This window comes from Tachypleus tridentatus, chromosome 10 (assembly GCF_004210375.1).
Source record: "Tachypleus tridentatus isolate NWPU-2018 chromosome 10, ASM421037v1, whole genome shotgun sequence".
NCBI classification, from domain to species: Eukaryota; Metazoa; Arthropoda; class Merostomata; order Xiphosura; family Limulidae; genus Tachypleus; species Tachypleus tridentatus.
This window is the reverse complement of record NC_134834.1, coordinates 8199568-8219994: the sequence shown is the minus strand read 5'-3', so window position 1 is coordinate 8219994 and position 20427 is coordinate 8199568. Positions and strand designations below refer to the sequence as shown.

The 20427-nt window shown below is 32.3% G+C and overlaps 1 protein-coding gene across 1 annotated transcript in view; it reads left to right on the top strand.

The window, feature by feature from the left end:
* Nucleotides 1–17351, top strand: part of LOC143228715 (septin-2-like) — a 48168-nt gene extending 30817 nt beyond the window's left edge. The window contains exons 6-11 of the mRNA XM_076460005.1: nucleotides 5345–5462; nucleotides 11922–12011; nucleotides 12294–12390; nucleotides 13431–13642; nucleotides 14007–14096; nucleotides 14962–17351. Coding sequence (XP_076316120.1) covers nucleotides 5345–5462; nucleotides 11922–12011; nucleotides 12294–12390; nucleotides 13431–13642; nucleotides 14007–14096; nucleotides 14962–15144 — 790 coding nt within the window. The 3' untranslated portion in view covers nucleotides 15145–17351. The remainder of the gene's footprint in view (nucleotides 1–5344; nucleotides 5463–11921; nucleotides 12012–12293; nucleotides 12391–13430; nucleotides 13643–14006; nucleotides 14097–14961) is intronic.
* The last annotated feature ends 3076 nt before the right edge of the window (nucleotides 17352–20427 follow it).

Below are 20427 nucleotides of genomic sequence, written 5' to 3'. Positions count from 1 at the left end.
GCAGAACTGTGGGTTTTCATTATTAACATGCTGAACTGTGGGTTTTCATTATTAACATGCAGAACTGTGGGTTTTCATTATTAACATACAGAACTGTGGGTTTTCATTATTAACATGCAGAACTGTGGGTTTTCATTATTAACATAACAGAACTGTGGGTTTTTTTATTAACATACAGAACTGTGGGTTTTCATTATTAACATACAGAACTGTGGGTTTTCATTGTTAACATAACAGAACTGTGGGTTTTCATTATTAACATACAGAACTGTGGACTGTGGGTTTTCATTATTAACATACAGAACTGTGGGTTTTCATTATTAACATACAGAACTGTGGGTTTTCATTATTAACATAATGCAGAACTGTGGGTTTTCATTATTAACATACAGAACTGTGGGTTTTCATTATTAACATACAGAACTGTGGGTTTTCATTATTAACATAATGCTGAACTGTGGGTTTTCATTATTACATAATACAGAACTGTGGGTTTTCATTATTAACATACAGAACTGTGGGTTTTCATTATTAACATACAGAACTGTGGGTTTTCATTATTAACATAATGCAGAACTGTGGGTTTTCATTATTAACATACAGAACTGTGGGTTTTCATTATTAACATACAGAACTGTGGGTTTTCATTATTAACATAATGCTGAACTGTGGGTTTTCATTATTAACATACAGAACTGTGGGTTTTCATTATTAACATACAGAACTGTGGGTTTTCATTATTAACATGCAGAACTGTGGGTTTTCATTATTAACATACAGAACTGTGGGTTTTCATTATTAACATACAGAACTGTGGGTTTTCATTATTAACATACAGAACTGTGGGTTTTCATTATTAACATGCAGAACTGTGGGTTTTCATTATTAACATGCAGAACTGTGGGTTTTCATTATTAACATACAGAACTGTGGGTTTTCATTATTAACATACAGAACTGTGGGTTTTCATTATTAACATACAGAACTGTGGGTTTTCATTATTAACATACAGAACTGTGGGTTTTCATTATTAACATAATGCAGAACTGTGGGTTTTCATTATTAACATACAGAACTGTGGGTTTTCATTATTAACATGCTGAACTGTGGGTTTTCATTATTAACATACAGAACTGTGGGTTTTCATTATTAACATGCAGAACTGTGGGTTTTCATTATTAACATGCAGAACTGTGGGTTTTCATTATTAACATACAGAACTGTGGGTTTTCATTATTAACATACAGAACTGTGGGTTTTCATTATTAACATGCAGAACTGTGGGTTTTCATTATTAACATGCTGAACTGTGGGTTTTCATTATTAACATACAGAACTGTGGGTTTTCATTATTAACATACAGAACTGTGGGTTTTCTTAACCATGGAACTGTGGGTTTTCATTATTAACATACAGAACTGTGGGTTTTCATTGTTAACATGCTGAACTGTGGGTTTTCATTATTAACATAATGCTGAACTGTGGGTTTTCATTATTAACATGCTGAACTGTGGGTTTTCATTATTAACATGCTGAACTGTGGGTTTTCATTATTAACATAATGCTGAACTGTGGGTTTTCATTATTAACATAATACTGAACTGTGGGTTTTCATTATTAACATGCTGAACTGTGGGTTTTCATTATTAACATACATGCTGAACTGTGGGTTTTCATTATTAACATACAGAACTGTGGGTTTTCATTATTAACATACAGAACTGTGGGTTTTCATTATTAACATAATGCTGAACTGTGGGTTTTCATTATTAACATACAGAACTGTGGGTTTTCATTATTAACATACAGAACTGTGGGTTTTCATTATTAACATACAGAACTGTGGGTTTTCATTGTTAACATGCAGAACTGTGGGTTTTCATTATTAACATATGCTGAACTGTGGGTTTTCATTATTAACATACAGAACTGTGGGTTTTCATTATTAACATACAGAACTGTGGGTTTTCATTATTAACATACAGAACTGTGGGTTTTCATTATTAACATACAGAACTGTGGGTTTTCATTATTAACATACAGAACTGTGGGTTTTCATTATTAACATACAGAACTGTGGGTTTTCATTATTAACATACAGAACTGTGGGTTTTCATTATTAACATGCAGAACTGTGGGTTTTCATTATTAACATACAGAACTGTGGGTTTTCATTATTAACATACAGAACTGTGGGTTTTCATTATTAACATACAGAACTGTGGGTTTTCATTATTAACATACAGAACTGTGGGTTTTCATTATTAACATACAGAACTGTGGGTTTTCATTATTAACATACAGAACTGTGGGTTTTCATTATTAACATACAGAACTGTGGGTTTTCATTATTAACATACAGAACTGTGGGTTTTCATTATTAACATACAGAACTGTGGGTTTTCATTATTAACATACAGAACTGTGGGTTTTCATTATTAACATACAGAACTGTGGGTTTTCATTATTAACATGCAGAACTGTGGGTTTTCATTATTAACATACAGAACTGTGGGTTTTCATTATTAACATACAGAACTGTGGGTTTTCATTATTAACATTCAGAACTGTGGGTTTTCATTATTAACATACAGAACTGTGGGTTTTCATTATTAACATACAGAACTGTGGGTTTTCATTATTAACATGCTGAACTGTGGGTTTTCATTATTAACATACAGAACTGTGGGTTTTCATTATTAACATGCTGAACTGTGGGTTTTCATTATTAACATGCAGAACTGTGGGTTTTCATTATTAACATACAGAACTGTGGGTTTTCATTATTAACATACAGAACTGTGGGTTTTCATTATTAACATACTGAACTGTGGGTTTTCATTATTAACATGCTGAACTGTGGGTTTTCATTATTAACATGCTGAACTGTGGGTTTTCATTATTAACATGCAGAACTGTGGGTTTTCATTATTAACATGCAGAACTGTGGGTTTTCATTATTAACATACAGAACTGTGGGTTTTCATTATTAACATGCAGAACTGTGGGTTTTCATTATTAACATACAGAACTGTGGGTTTTCATTATTAACATGCTGAACTGTGGGTTTTCATTGTTAACATGCTGAACTGTGGGTTTTCATTATTAACATGCAGAACTGTGGGTTTTCATTATTAACATACAGAACTGTGGGTTTTCATTATTAACATACAGAACTGTGGGTTTTCATTATTAACATACAGAACTGTGGGTTTTCATTATTAACATACAGAACTGTGGGTTTTCATTATTAACATACAGAACTGTGGGTTTTCATTGTTAACATGCAGAACTGTGGGTTTTCATTGTTAACATGCAGAACTGTGGGTTTTCATTATTAACATACAGAACTGTGGGTTTTCATTATTAACATGCTGAACTGTGGGTTTTCATTATTAACATACTGAACTGTGGGTTTTCATTATTAACATACAGAACTGTGGGTTTTCATTATTAACATACAGAACTGTGGGTTTTCATTATTAACATACAGAACTGTGGGTTTTCATTATTAACATAATGCTGAACTGTGGGTTTTCATTATTAACATGCTGAACTGTGGGTTTTCATTATTAACATGCTGAACTGTGGGTTTTCATTATTAACATGCTGAACTGTGGGTTTTCATTATTAACATACAGAACTGTGGGTTTTCATTATTAACATACAGAACTGTGGGTTTTCATTATTAACATACAGAACTGTGGGTTTTCATTATTAACATGCTGAACTGTGGGTTTTCATTATTAACATGCAGAACTGTGGGTTTTCATTATTAACATACAGAACTGTGGGTTTTCATTATTAACATGCTGAACTGTGGGTTTTCATTATTAACATATAGAACTGTGGGTTTTCATTATTAACATCCAGAACTGTGGGTTTTCATTATTAACATATAGAACTGTGGGTTTTCATTATTAACATACAGAACTGTGGGTTTTCATTATTAACATACAGAACTGTGGGTTTTCATTATTAACATACAGAACTGTGGGTTTTTATTAATTATAGAACTGTGGGTTTTCATTATTAACATAATGCTGAACTGTGGGTTTTTTATTAACATATAGAACTGTGGGTTTTCATTATTAACATACAGAACTGTGGGTTTTTTATTAACATATAGAACTGTGGGTTTTCATTATTAACATACAGAACTGTTGGTTTTCATTATTAACATACAGAACTGTGGGTTTTCATTATTAACATACTGAACTGTGGGTTTTCATTATTAACATACAGAACTGTGGGTTTTCATTATTAACATGCAGAACTGTGGGTTTTCATTATTAACATACTGAACTGTGGGTTTTCATTATTAACATGCAGAACTGTGGGTTTTCATTATTAACATGCTGAACTGTGGGTTTTCATTATTAACATAATGCTGAACCATGGAGGTTTTTATTAACATATATAACTGTGGGTTTTCATTGTTAACATGCTGAACTGTGGGTTTTCATTGTTAACATAATGCTGAACTGTGGGTTTTCATTATTAACATGCTGAACTGTGGGTTTTCATTATTAACATAATGCTGAACCGTGGGTTTTCATTATTAACATATAGAACTGTAGGTTTTCATTGTTAACATACTGAACTGTGGGTTTTCATTGTTAACATAATGCTGAACTGTGGGTTTTCATTATTAACATGCTGAACTGTGGGTTTTCATTATTAACATAATGCTGAACCATGGAGGTTTTTATTAACATATATAACTGTGGGTTTTCATTGTTAACATACTGAACTGTGGGTTTTCATTATTAACATATGCTGAACTGTGGGTTTTCAATATTAACATGATGAACTGTGGGTTTTCATTGTTAACATAATGCTGAACTGTGGGTTTTCATTATTAACATGCTGAACTGTGGGTTTTCATTATTAACATGCTGAACTGTGGGTTTTCATTATTAACATGCAGAACTGTGGGTTTTTTATTAACATACAGAACTGTGGGTTTTCTTTATTAACATCCTGAACCATGTGGGTTTTTTATTAACATATAGAATTATGGGTTTTCTTTATTAACATCCTGAACCACGGAGGTCTTTATTAACATATAGAACTGTGGGTGTTCATTGTTAACATACAGAACTATGGGTTTTCTTTATTAACATGCTGAAACATGGAGGTCTTTATTAACGTATAGAACTATGGGTTTTCTTTATTAACATGGTGAACCACAGATGTTTTCATTAATGTCAGTTCTGTATTTTAAATTGTTTAATATTCATCTGATGAAAGTCTATTGTTAATAAGGTGATTTATGAATAGGTGTGTTTGTATATTTGTGACCTTTGGTCAGTAATCCATTACATCTGACAACCTTTACTAGGCTAAAGTCCATTGACTTAGTATGCATGAAGAAACTGGACAGTAAAGTAAACATTATCCCAGTCATTGCCAAGTCTGACACCATATCGAAAACAGAATTACAACGATTCAAGATAAAGGTACAAAAATGTTTCATCAATATACAATAGTTTTAATATGTGATAATGGCTTTAACTTTAGTTTTTCTGTGCGTAGAATATCCTAAAGATGTCATGTGTGAAGATACATAAACACTGTCATTAATATTTGTTGTCCTAAAGATGTTGTGTGTGAAGATACATAAACCCTGTCATTAATATATATCCTAAAGATGTTGAGTGTGAAGATACATAAACCCTGTCATTAATATATATCCTAAAGATGTTGTATGTGAAGATACATAAACACTGACATTAATATGATATCCTAAAGATATGTGTGAAGATACATAAACACTGTCATTAATATTTGATATCCTGAAGATATTGTGTGTGAAGATACATAAACACTGTCATTAATATATATCCTAAAGATGTTGTATGTGAAGATACATAAACACTGTCATTAATATTTGATATCCTAAAGATGTTGTGTGTGAAGATACATAAACACTGACATTAATATTTCATATCCTAAAGATCTTGTGTGTGAAGATACATAAACACTGTCATTAATATATGATATCCTAAAGATGTTGTGTGTCAAGATACATACACTGTTATTAATATTTGATATCCTAAAGATGTTGTGTGTGAAGATACATAAACACTGACATTAATATTTCATATCCTAAAGATCTTGTGTGTGAAGATACATAAACACTGTCATTAATATATGATATCCTAAAGATGTTGTGTGTGAAGATACATACACTGTTATTAATATTTGATATCCTAAAGATGTTGTGTGTGAAGATACATAAACACTGACATTAATATTTCATATCCTAAAGATCTTGTGTGTGAAGATACATAAACACTGTCATTAATATTTGATATCCTAAAGATGTTGTGTGTCAAGATACATAAACACTGTCATTAATATCTGATATCCTAAAGATGTTGTGTGTGAAGATACATAAACCATATCATTAATATATATCCTAAAGATGTTGTATGTGAAGATACATAAACACTGTCATTAATATTTGATATCCTAAAGATGTTGTGTGTGAAGATACATAAACACTGTCATAAATATATGATATTCTAAAGATGTTGTGTGTGAAGATACATACACTGTTATTAATATTTGATATCCTAAAGATGTTGTGTGTGAAGATACATAAACACTGACATTAATATTTCATATCCTAAAGATCTTGTGTGTGAAGATACATAAACACTGTCATTAATATTTCATATCCCAAAGATCTTGTGTGTGAAGATACATAAACACTGTCATTAATATTTCATATCCTAAAGATCTTGTGTGTGAAGATACATAAACACTGTCATTAATATATGATATCCTAAAGATGTTGTGTATGAAGATACATAAACACTGACATTAATATATATCCTAAAGATGTGTGTGAAGATACATACACTGTTATTAATATTTGATATCCTAAAGATGTGTGTGAAGATACATACACTGTTATTAATATTTGATATCCTAAAGATGTGTGTGAAGATACATACACTGTTATTAATATTTGATATCCTAAAGATGTTGTGTGTGAAGATACATAAACACTGACATTAATATTTCATATCCTAAAGATCTTGTGTGTGAAGATACATAAACACTGACATTAATATTTCATATCCTAAAGATCTTGTGTGTGAAGATACATAAACACTGTCATTAATATTTGATATCCTAAAGATGTTGTGTGTCAAGATACATAAACACTGTCATTAATATTTGATTTCCTGAAGATATTGTGTGTGAAGATACATAAACACTGTCATTAATATCTGATATCCTAAAGATGTTGTGTGTGAAGATACATAAACACTGTCATTAATATCTGATATCCTAAAGATGTTGTGTGTGAAGATACATAAACCCTATCATTAATATATATCCTAAAGATGTTGTATGTGAAGATACATAAACACTGTCATTAATATTTCATATCCTAAAGATCTTGTGTGTGAAGATACATAAACACTGTCATTAATATATGATATCCTAAAGATGTTGTGTATGAAGATACATAAACACTGACATTAATATATGATATCCTAAAGATGTGTGTGAAGATACATACACTGTTATTAATATTTGATATCCTAAAGATGTGTGTGAAGATACATACACTGTTATTAATATTTGATATCCTAAAGATGTGTGTGAAGATACATACACTGTTATTAATATTTGATATCCTAAAGATGTTGTGTGTGAAGATACATAAACACTGACATTAATATTTCATATCCTAAAGATCTTGTGTGTGAAGATACATAAACACTGACATTAATATTTCATATCCTAAAGATCTTGTGTGTGAAGATACATAAACACTGTCATTAATATTTGATATCCTAAAGATGTTGTGTGTCAAGATACATAAACACTGTCATTAATATTTGATTTCCTGAAGATATTGTGTGTGAAGATACATAAACACTGTCATTAATATCTGATATCCTAAAGATGTTGTGTGTGAAGATACATAAACACTGTCATTAATATCTGATATCCTAAAGATGTTGTGTGTGAAGATACATAAACCCTATCATTAATATATATCCTAAAGATGTTGTATGTGAAGATACATAAACACTGTCATTAATATTTGATATCCTAAAGATGTTGTGTGTGAAGATACATAAACACTGTCATAAATATATGATATCCTAAAGATGTTGTGTGTGAAGATACATACACTGTTATTAATATTTGATATCCTAAAGATGTTGTGTGTGAAGATACATAAACACTGACATTAATATTTCATATCCCAAAGATGTTGTGTGTGAAGATACATAAACACTGACATTAATATTTCATATCCTAAAGATCTTGTGTGTGAAGATACATAAACACTGTCATTAATATATGATATCCTAAAGATGTTGTGTATGAAGATACATAAACACTGACATTAATATATGATATCCTAAAGATGTTGTGTGTGAAGATACATACACTGTTATTAATATTTGATATCCTAAAGATGTTGTGTGTGAAGATACATAAACACTGACATTAATATTTCATATCCTAAAGATCTTGTGTGTGAAGATACATAAACACTGTCATTAATATTTGATATCCTAAAGATGTTGTGTGTCAAGATACATAAACACTGTCATTAATATCTGATATCCTGAAGATATTGTGTGTGAAGATACATAAACACTGACATTAATATTTCATATCCTCAAGATCTTGTGTGTGAAGATACATAAACACTGTCATTAATATATGATATCCTAAAGATGTTGTGTATGAAGATACATAAACACTGACATTAATATATGATATCCTAAAGATGTTGTGTGTGAAGATACATACACTGTTATTAATATTTGATATCCTAAAGATGTTGTGTGTGAAGATACATAAACACTGACATTAATATTTCATATCCTAAAGATCTTGTGTGTGAAGATACATAAACACTGTCATTAATATTTGATATCCTAAAGATGTTGTGTGTCAAGATACATAAACACTGTCATTAATATCTGATATCCTGAAGATATTGTGTGTCAAGATACATAAACACTGTCATTAATATCTGATATCCTAAAGATGTTGTGTGTGAAGATACATAAACCCTATCATTAATATATATCCTAAAGATGTTGTATGTGAAGATACATAAACACTGTCATTAATATTTGATATCCTAAAGATGTTGTGTGTGAAGATACATAAACACTGTCATAAATATATGATATCCTAAAGATGTTGTGTGTGAAGATACATACACTGTTATTAATATTTGATATCCTAAAGATGTTGTGTGTGAAGATACATAAACACTGACATTAATATTTCATATCCCAAAGATGTTGTGTGTGAAGATACATAAACACTGACATTAATATTTCATATCCTAAAGATCTTGTGTGTGAAGATACATAAACACTGTCATTAATATTTCATATCCCAAAGATGTTGTGTGTGAAGATACATAAACACTGACATTAATATTTCATATCCTAAAGATCTTGTGTGTGAAGATACATAAACACTGTCATTAATATATGATATCCTAAAGATGTTGTGTATGAAGATACATAAACACTGTCATTAATTTTTGATATCCTAAAGATGTTGTGTGTGAAGATACATAAACACTGTCATAAATATATGATATCCTAAAGATGTTGTGAGTGAAGATACATACACTGTTATTAATATTTGATATCCTAAAGATGTTGTGTGTGAAGATACATAAACACTGACATTAATATTTCATATCCTAAAGATCTTGTGTGTGAAGATACATAGACACTGTCATTAATATCTGATATCCTGAAGATCTTGTGTGTGAAGATACATAAACACTGTCATTAATATATGATATCCTAAAGATGTTGTGTATGAAGATACATAAACACTGACATTAATATATGATATCCTAAAGATGTTGTGTGTGAAGATACATACACTGTTATTAATATTTGATATCCTAAAGATGTTGTGTGTGAAGATACATAAAAACTGACATTAATATTTCATATCCTAAAGATCTTGTGTGTGAAGATACATAGACACTGTCATTAATATCTGATATCCTGAAGATATTGTGTGTGAAGATACATAGACACTGACATTAATATCTGATATCCTAATGATGTTGTGTGTGAAGATACATAAACACTGTCATTAATATTTGATATCCTAAGGATGTTGTGTGTGAAGATACATAAACACTGTCATTAATATATGATATCCTAAAGAGGTTGTGTGTGAAGATACATAAACACTGTCATTAATATATGATATCAGAAAGATATTATGTGTGAAGATACATAAACACTGTCATTAATATCTGATATCCAAAAGAAGTTGTGTGTGAAGATACATAAACACTCGTTAATATTTGATGCTCATACTAGTTTGATATTCAGAATATCTCCCCCACTACTAGTACAGCAGTAAGTATACAAATATACAATGCTAAAATCAGGGATTGGATACAATTTCCCTAAGTGGGCTCAGCAAATAGCCCGATGTGGCTTTGCTATAAAAAAACATAAACACAATATTCAGAATGAGAAATCACAGTGCTTATAATTGTACAGTGTCCTTTATAAGAAATCTGTATTACAGAACGTTTATCAGCATGTAATGTCCTATATACTAAACCTGTATTACAGAATGTTTATCAGCATGTAATATCCTTTATAATAAACCTGTATTACAAAATGTTTATCAGCATATAATGTCCTTTATAATAAACCTGTATTACAGAATGCTTATCAGCATGTAATGTCCCATATACTAAACCTGTATTACAGAATGTTTATCAGCATGTAGTGTCCTATATACTAAACCTGTATTACAGAATGTTTATCTGCATGTAATGTCCTGTATACTAAACCTGTATTACAGAATGTATATCAGCATGTAATGTCCTATATACTAAACCTGTATTACAGAATGTATATCAGCATGTAATGTCCTATATACTAAACTTGTATTACAGAATGTTTATCAGCATGTAATGTCCTATATAATAAACCTGTATTACAGGATGTTTATCAGCATGTAATGTCCTATATACTAAACCTGTATTACAGAATGCTTATCAGCATGTAATGTCCTTTATAATAAACCTGTATTACAGAATGCTTATCAGCATGTAATGTCTTATATACTAAACCTGTATTACAGAATGCTTATCAGCATGTAATGTCTTATATACTAAACCTGTATTACAGAATGTTTATCAGCATGTCCTGTATACTAAACCTGTATTACAGAATGTTTCTTGGCATGTGATGTCCTATGTAATAAACCTGTATTACAGAATGTTTATCAGCACGTAATGTCCTACATACTAAACCTGTATTACAGAATGTTTATCAGCGTGTAATGTCCTATATACTAAACCTGTATTACAGAATGTTTATCAGCATGTAATGTCCTATATACTAAACCTGTATTACAGAATGTTTATCAGCATGTAATGTCCTATATACTAAACCTGTATTACAGAATGTTTATCAGCATGTAATGTCCTATATACTAAACCTGTATTACAGAATGTTTATCAGCATGTAATGTTCTATATAATAAACCTGTATTACAGAATGTTTATCACCATGTAATGTCCTTTATAATAAACCTGTATTACAGAATGTTTATCAGCATGTAATGTCCTTTATAATAAACCTGTATTACAGAATGTTTATCAGCATATAAGTTTTTATATACATGTGTAATTAATTTATTATAAGCTCTTTGATAATTAGAATGTCAACATTCATATATAACTGTGATGTTTTAAAAGTGGTTAGTACCTGTATCCAAGTAAACAAGTCCATACACTACACTTAGCAAGTAGTCTTGACTGTGTAGGTGTTAGCTCACCTTTATGCCTAGATCTGTTGTAATACAAATGTTTTCCTGATATTTTCTCAAAATGAAGGCTGTTTAATGTATTATTTCCTATCTAATGAATGTAGATCACGAGTGAACTTGTGAGTAATGGAGTACAAATATACCAGTTTCCAACAGATGATGAAACAGTAGCAGAGACTAATTCATCCATGAATGTGAGTATTGGATCTTTTTACAATCCCACATCACTTCTAAAATTACTAATATTTAAACAGAAGTAACAAATGTTACTGTAATGTTATTCTACATGAAGTATACAATTGTCACCAGTAACCATGAGAGAGTTATATTCTATCCTGGAAACAGCTTGGTAGCTGCTTCCAACAGCAGCCTTATTTCATTACATGAATTTCTTAGGGTACATCATTATGTGTAGCAAATAAGACAGAAATGTTTCTTATGAGAGAGTTTGACATCCAGTTTTATTGTTTTCTCAGAATCACATACCTTTTGCTGTTGTGGGAAGTACAGAGTTCACAAAGTTAAACAACAAGATGATACGAGCAAGACAGTATCCCTGGGGGACAGTTCAAGGTAAGAATTGAGTTATTCTCTTGTCAGCCTTAGGCTGTGTATTCAGTCATGATTTTATTTGGTAACTAGAGGTTCTACTGTCAGGCTTAGGCTGTGTATTCAGTCATGATTTTATTTGATAACTAGTGGTTCTACTGTCAGGTTTAGACTGTATTCAGTGTTGATTTTATTTAATAACTAGTGGTTCTACTGTCAAGCTTAGGCTGTGTAGTCAGTCATGATTTTATTTGATAACTAGTGGTTCTATTGTCAGGTTTAGACTGTGTAGTCAGTCATGATTTTATTTGATAACTAGTGGTTCTACTGTCAGGCTTAGGCTGTGTATTCGGTCATGATTTTATTTAATAACTAGAGGTTCTACTGTCAGGCTTAGGCTGTGTAGTCAGTCATGATTTTATTTGATAACTAGTGGTTCTACTGTCAGGTTTAGACTGTATTCAGTGTTGATTTTATTTAATAACTAGTGGCTCTACTGTCAAGCTTAGACTGTGTAGTCAGTCATGATTTTATTTGATAACTAGTGGTTCTACTGTCAGGCTTAGGCTGTGTATTCGGTCATGATTTTATTTAATAACTAGAGGTTCTACTGTCAGGCTTAGGCTGTGTAGTCAGTCATGATTTTATTTGATAACTAGTGGTTCTACTGTCAGGTTTAGACTGTATTCAGTGTTGATTTTATTTAATAACTAGTGGCTCTACTGTCAAGCTTAGGCTGTGTAGTCAGTCATGATTTTATTTGATAACTAGTTGTTCTACTGTCAGGTTTGGACTGTGTATTCAGTCATGATTTTATTTAATAACTAGTGGTTCTACTGCCAGGCTTAGACTGTGTATTCAGTGTTGATTTTATTTGATAACTAGTGGTTCTACTGTCAGGCTTAGGCTGTGTATTCAGTCATGATTTTATTTAATAACTAGTGGTTCTACTGTTAGGCTTGGGCTGTGTATTCAGTCATGATTTTATTTGATAACTAGTGGTTCTATTGTCATACTTAATGTATACTCAGTGATGATTTTATTTGTTTTACACTGTCTTTTAGTGGAAAATGAGAACCACTGTGACTTTGTGAAACTGCGAGAGATGCTTATTCGTATCAACATGGAAGATATGCGAGAACAAACACATACTCACCACTACGAACTGTATCGAAGAATGAGATTAGAACAGATGGGTTTCTCGGATATCGGTGCCGATAATAAGCCAGTAAGCTTCCAAGAAACTTACGAGCAGAAGCGACAAGAACACTTGCAGGTATAACTTCATCTATAGCTTCGGAGATTTATTAATTAACTGTTGTGTCAGTGAAAATGTTAGAAAACTTGAACATGTATTAAGTGTTTAAATTATTGAATATAATCCAGTGGTACATTAGGCTGGTTTTAATTTTTAGTTTATGTAAATCATTAGCTTTCTATGAAATATAAAGTAAAACTTTAATAGTTAAAGATCTTAATTTATTGGTGATGGTGAGTTATTTAAAAAAACTAATTCAGCAACTTTTTAACAAATTTTGTTGAAAGCTAATATAGAATATTTTAATGAGTTTTGTAAAATTATTATTTAGCAAATTGTTAATATGAACTTGGTCTGACTGTCTTTCTGTTGTTTAACTCAGGCCCTCCAGCGAAAAGAAGAGGAGATGAGACAGTCGTTTGTTGTACGAGTGAAGGAGAAAGAAGGAGAACTGAAGGAAGCAGAGAAAGAGGTGACGTTCTGATCCACTAGTTTATTAACTGTGAGGTGACGTTCTGTTTATATACATAGTCTGTTTATATACACAGTTTGTTTGTATACATATTCTGTTTGTATACACAGTCTGTTTGTATACACAGTTTGTTTATATACACAGTCTGTTTGTATACACAGTCTGTTTGTATACATATTCTGTTTATATACACAGTCTGTTTATATACAGTCTGTTTTAGATTGTAGGGGTAACCTTGACCAAGTGGTAGAACTATTTTAGATTGTGGGGGTACCCTTGACCAAGTGGTAGAACTATTTTAGATTGTAGGGGTAACCTTGACCAAGTGGTAGAACTACGTTAGATTGTAGGGGTACCCTTGACCAAGTGGTAGAACTATTTTAGATTGTAGGGGTAACCTTGACCAAGTGGTAGAACTATTTTAGATTGTGGGGGTACCCTTGACCAAGTGGTAGAACTATGTTAGATTGTAGGGGTAACCTTGACCAAGTAGTAGAACTGTTTTAGATTGTAGGGGTACCCTTGACCAAGTGGTAGAACTATGTTAGATTGTAGGGGTACCCTTGACCAAGTGGTAGAACTATGTTAGATTATAGGATTACCCTTGACCAAGTGGTAGAACTATTTTAGATTGTAGGGGTACCCTTGACCAAGTGGTAGAACTATTTGAGATATTGTAAAGACCCCTGATATAGTGATAGAATTGAGATGGCAGAAGAGAAGCAGGCATTGTTATCTTTGTAACTACAGCCTCCTGACCCAGATTGGGTCATATAAAGCTTCAATCTGTGTGTGGTACGTTGGAAATTTGTCCATATGATTTCGATAGTTTCAGTTATATTGAACTAATTCTCTATATTTGTAGCTACATTCAAAGTTTGACAGCTTGAAGAAGCAACATGCTGAAGAAAAGAAGAAACTAGAGGAAGAAAAGAAGAGATTAGAAGATGAAATGAACTCCTTCAACAAAAGGAAGCTGGCCATCATGCAGGCTCAGACCCAGCCACAATCACACACTCTTACTCTTGGGAAAAGTAAGAAAAAGTGATTCTATAACAATCGGTGAAGACAGCCCTTTGACGGTTAACCTATTGCCAAAAAAAGAAATGGAAGTTGTAGCTTTCGAGCCACAATTTTTCATCTGTTCTTTGTTTTTATTAATAATTTTCTCCTTGAAAAGTCTTAACACATTTCGAATGTTTTGGAACCTCACCTGTCATGATTACCATTTGTTATATAGAACTATTTCTTTTTGGTTATATAATCCCTAAAAAAGTAGGTTTTGAATTTGATTTCCACTGCTTATTTTAAGAAAATAAGAAACGAGTCATTACAGACTAGATATTTATCCCCAAGTATGTCCTTTACATAAACTTGTTACAGTTATGTAATTGTGTTTAACACTGTCAGTTTTGAATAGCTTCCAGATATAGTTGTTTCTGTGTTAAGCCTAATAATTAATCAATTGTAAGAATTCAAAGGATAGTGCTATTTGTCAAAGTGGATGGACCTCCTCCTTGTTAGCCATGCATTTGATTTATATACTTGTATTGCCTTTTGTGGCCTATGTTTGTAGGGACATATTTATTGTTTTCCATAAATAAGCAGCTTGAATGTGAAATCATTCTTTTGTTTGTCTCTCATTGTAGTCAATAATAACTGTTAATTATTGTTCACATTTTTGTACAGTTTGCATGAAATATCCAGAAATTGGCATCTGAATTGTTTGACAGTAAAACTACAGAACATGTGTGTTAGAATGCCAAAATTCATGTGAATAAACTCATATTCCGAGTCTCAAACTGGATTTAAAAATCATCCAGGCGGTATTGAAAGTTTTTAAAAACATAGCTAAGGCAACAGGTGTTACTTAAATTGGTTTTATATTTTGTATAACTACACATAAAAATCTGCTACCTACATGGTTGTAGGCTGAATTTGGAACCTGTTTACCCAACATTTTTATTGTAAATCCTAGAAACAAATATTTAAGTTCTTCAGATATCATTGTCTCGTAAATTATATTAAATCTGTTTTCCCCACAATTTCATACTCTGTTTTACACAGCTCATTATAATATTTTACAAGTTCTATCAAAACTAATTTTCTCTAATGTTTACAGGACTGTAATTTGGTTATTAGAGAATTTCATTTAACACGTATATCACAATATTGCTGTTGAACTTGTTTCTGACGAGATATTTCCAGTCTGTCTTAACCAGTCATAAAATAGTTTTAGATTTAAACTTTCTGTATTACTTTTGTAAAAATGTTAAACTTGAGTCAAGTTTCACTTATAGAATTTATTGTTACTATAAGAAAAATTTGAAGTTCAGAAGCTTCCTAAACTTGTAGGCTTTGTTTGATGGCCTTACAGAAGTGTCAACTGTGGGATTTGAGTCTTAAATTTAAAGTAATTGTTCTTTTCCAACATGTAACCAGAGTTTAAATCCTCGTGTAATGCTCAACTTCATTCCCGACCGTAATTCAATATTTTATATAAACTAAGGATATAAATGTTTTTTTTTCAGTTTTCAACATGTGCATGTTATCTGTATGAACCAACTTTTCTCTGTTGTTCACTAAACACGTTTTTTACGTTAACATTAAATAATTATTCCATATAGTACACACTTTATTAGTCGGTCCTCGTGAAACCGAGACCACACACCGCTGTTACAATTTAAAATCTTTCACGTCTTGATATATTTGATACTTTTATAAACTGTTTGATAATTTTGTTTTCAAATTTTGAACATATGAAACGAATATTCATTTTCAAAACACAAGGAATACAGAACCAATGGCCCAGCAGTGGACATCTCTTCGTATTAACTAGTTCTGATCTACCTAATTCAGTTTCGGCCATTTTTGTATTCCACTTTTTGAGTACATTACCACAAACCTTTCGTTCTTAGATTTGCCATTCACAATGATGAATATTCATGATTATGTTGTTAGTATGTTATCTTGTTAAATATGTTATCAAAGCAATCGATGCGTAAGTAAGAAGTGTTTAATATTGGTGTGTTTTGTAATCGGTTTTTTATACTTTATGACATGTTTTTATAACCATTAGTGCTTGATAACCATTTAATTAGTTGTGTTTCGTAAAAACTGGTATATTTTTAACTATAGTTTAAAGTTTGTGTGCTCTTTAGTTTATTATTTTGACTAGTCACAAATGAAGTTTTGTAGGTGACGTGATTTGTTTCTAGGTGTGTGTATCTAAATAAAAACAGCTTTCTTTAAAAACGCTGAGTTTGGTGTTTGATCCCTTCATATCATAATCACTTGGTTTTACACTTTGGACAGATGGACCTGACATCACGTGTGGCAGGAGAAACCTTCTTGTCAACAACATTGTGGTTTATTTTAATTTAATATACTCTATTTTTTTAATCCAACGTGTTTATTACCATCTGACTTCAACCAGGAATTTGTAAGTCTCGAAATATAATGGGTAATGGCTTTCTAGTATGAACCCGTGTATGTTAAGGAATACTTTGATTTTTTTTTTTTTTTAACGTTCAAACTTGACAATATATACTATAATCTATCGTTTTCTGTGTCACCAAACACTTTGATATTGTTACACAAATATCTTGTATATGTAAATAATTTAAATTATCCGATGTCAAAGATAATTAATTAGCGTACCCTTTAACATCGTTAATTTTACAATAGGTACTGAAATTTTAGTTTTAGTTCACATATTTCTACGTTATTTCTTTAAGAGGACATTAGAAAAGTTATATATTATTGATTAATAGACACTTTTGCCATGCTAACTCAAAAATGCAGTCCTGAACTGACATAGTAAAATAATCATGACAGTCCAAATCCAGCCCAGGTAACCCTCGTGTAGTTTTGCGCAAATTTAAAAAAAAAAAAAAAAAAAATGGTCCAATTTCCGGATGAAAGAGGTTGGTTGTTGTCAGAAACAAACGTAAATAATTATTGGCTATTACAAAATATAGATTTCAGGTCAATTGGAGAGAGATAGTTCAGGAGTGGATAGAAAATTAGGATAAAAATATTACTATACCGGGTTTGTTGTGTGGAACTGAGAAGAAAGTTGTAAAAATAGAAACTAGAATTGTTACGTTAGGTTATGAGTGATGATATTAGAAAGTGTGTGGTAGTTAAGGGTATGTGGACCGTTGGAAGAAAAATAACCCAGTGAGAGTATTATTAAAAACTAGAATAACTAATTTTATTAACAAAAATAGGCCTTCACTTTAGTAACAGTCCATCCTACTACCAAGTCACGTGGAACTATAAAAAGATCCAACACTCACATTCATGGATGAATTAGTCTCTGCTACTGTTTCATCATCTGTTGGAAACTGGTATATTTGTACTCCATTACTCACAAGTTCGCTCGTGATCCACATTCATTAGATAGGAAATAATACATTAAACAAACTTCGTTTTGAGCAAATATGAGGAAAAGATTTGTATTACAACAGATCTAGGCATAAAGGTGAGCTAACACCTACACAGTCAAGACTACTTGCTAAGTGTAGTGTATGGACTTGTTTACTTGGATAGAGATGCTAACCACTTTTAAAACATCACAGTTATATATGAATGTTGACATTCTAATTATCAAAGAGCTCATAATAAATTAATTACACATGTATATAAAAACTTATATGCTGATAAGCATTCTGTAATACAGGTTTATTATAAAAGAGGTTCGGCGGAGGTAAAGACACACACTGTGTGTGTCCATTCCGTCACCCCACTCGTATGATTCGTGACGTCATGCTCCACTTAGCCATAATATCTGTGCTGCAGGGAACTTCGTGCGCTTAGCAGTCGACTTGTGACTGTAGTAATCGTGCGTCATTTGTGATTTTTTCCCTAATCTTTCAATCCCTTCATACTAACTATGTCAAGCAAAAACAGAAAGTGGTCAGACGAATACGTACAATATGGATTCACGTGCATAACGGAACATGATAAGAGTCAGCGTCCTCAATGCATGATTTGCAATGCCAAGTTGAGCAATTCCAATTTTGCACTGGCAAAACTAAGAGAACACTCCCTAAAGCTGCATGGAGATGGGAAATACAAGAACACAACGCTTGCTGAATTCAAGGTAAAGAGAGCCAGGTTCGATGATAAAGCTACTTTGACTGTTCTCAGCTTTGTACCCATCCACAAACCTATCCTCACAGCATCGTATGAAGTTGCATGCTTGATTGCAAAGCAGTGCAAAGCACACACCATTGGTGAAGCACTCGTAAAACTAGATGCGTTGAAGATGGCGAATGTCATGCTGGGAAAAGCTGCTGAAAATAAGTTATCCCAAATTCGTCTTTCAAATGACACCATCAGCAGCAGAATAGATGACATCTTGATTCAAGTAGTTGCAGATCTGATTTCAAGCCCAGCAAAATTCAGCCTTCAACTAGACGATACCACCGACGTTTCCAATCTAAGCCAGCTTGTTGTATTCGTGCGCTATTTGAAGAACGACTAGATAAAAGAATATTTTTTATTTTGTAAGCCACTTATAACAACAACTAAGGCAGCCTACGTGAAGAAACTTGTGGATGACTTCTTCATAAACAACGATCTTTTGTGGATATGGTTTCTGCAGTTTGTTCGGATGGAGCTCCAGTCATGCTGGGACGAAACTCTGGTTTTGGTGTGCCGGTGAAGGCCGATGCACTACACATAATTGTAACGCACTGTGTTCTGCACAGACATGCATTGGCAACAAAAACCTTGCCTTCAAAACTGACAGAAGTATTAAAAATTGTAATAGGATGTGTGAACTTTGTGCGAAATAGTGACCTGAAACACAGTATCTTCAGAGAGCTGTGTAATGAAATGGGCTCTGAATTCGAGGTACTTCTGTACCATTCTTACGTTCGGTGGTTATCCCGGGGAAAGGTGCTGAATCGTGTTTTTGCCATGCGTGTGGAATTGGCCCTGTTTTTGCGAGAGCACCAACATTGTCATGCAGATTGCTTCGAAAAATCTGAGTTCATTCTCATTTTGGCGTACATGGCCAATATCTTCAATGCTCTCAATCAACAGATGCAGGGTGGTGGAGTCGACATCATCGAAGAGAAAGAAAACCTGAAGGCTTTTCAAAAAAAGCTACCATTATGGAAACAACGAACAGAGGATGATAACTTGGCAAACTCTCCCCTACTGGACGACTGTGTAAGTAAGATCGAAGATGTGTCTGAAATCGGAGACATTTCTCTACCCGGGGAACTGAAGTCAGCAATTGCCATGCACTTAGATGAGCTCGCAAAGTCTCTCGACGGATGCTTCCCCACCAGAGAGTCATATCCAGCATGTGTGAAAC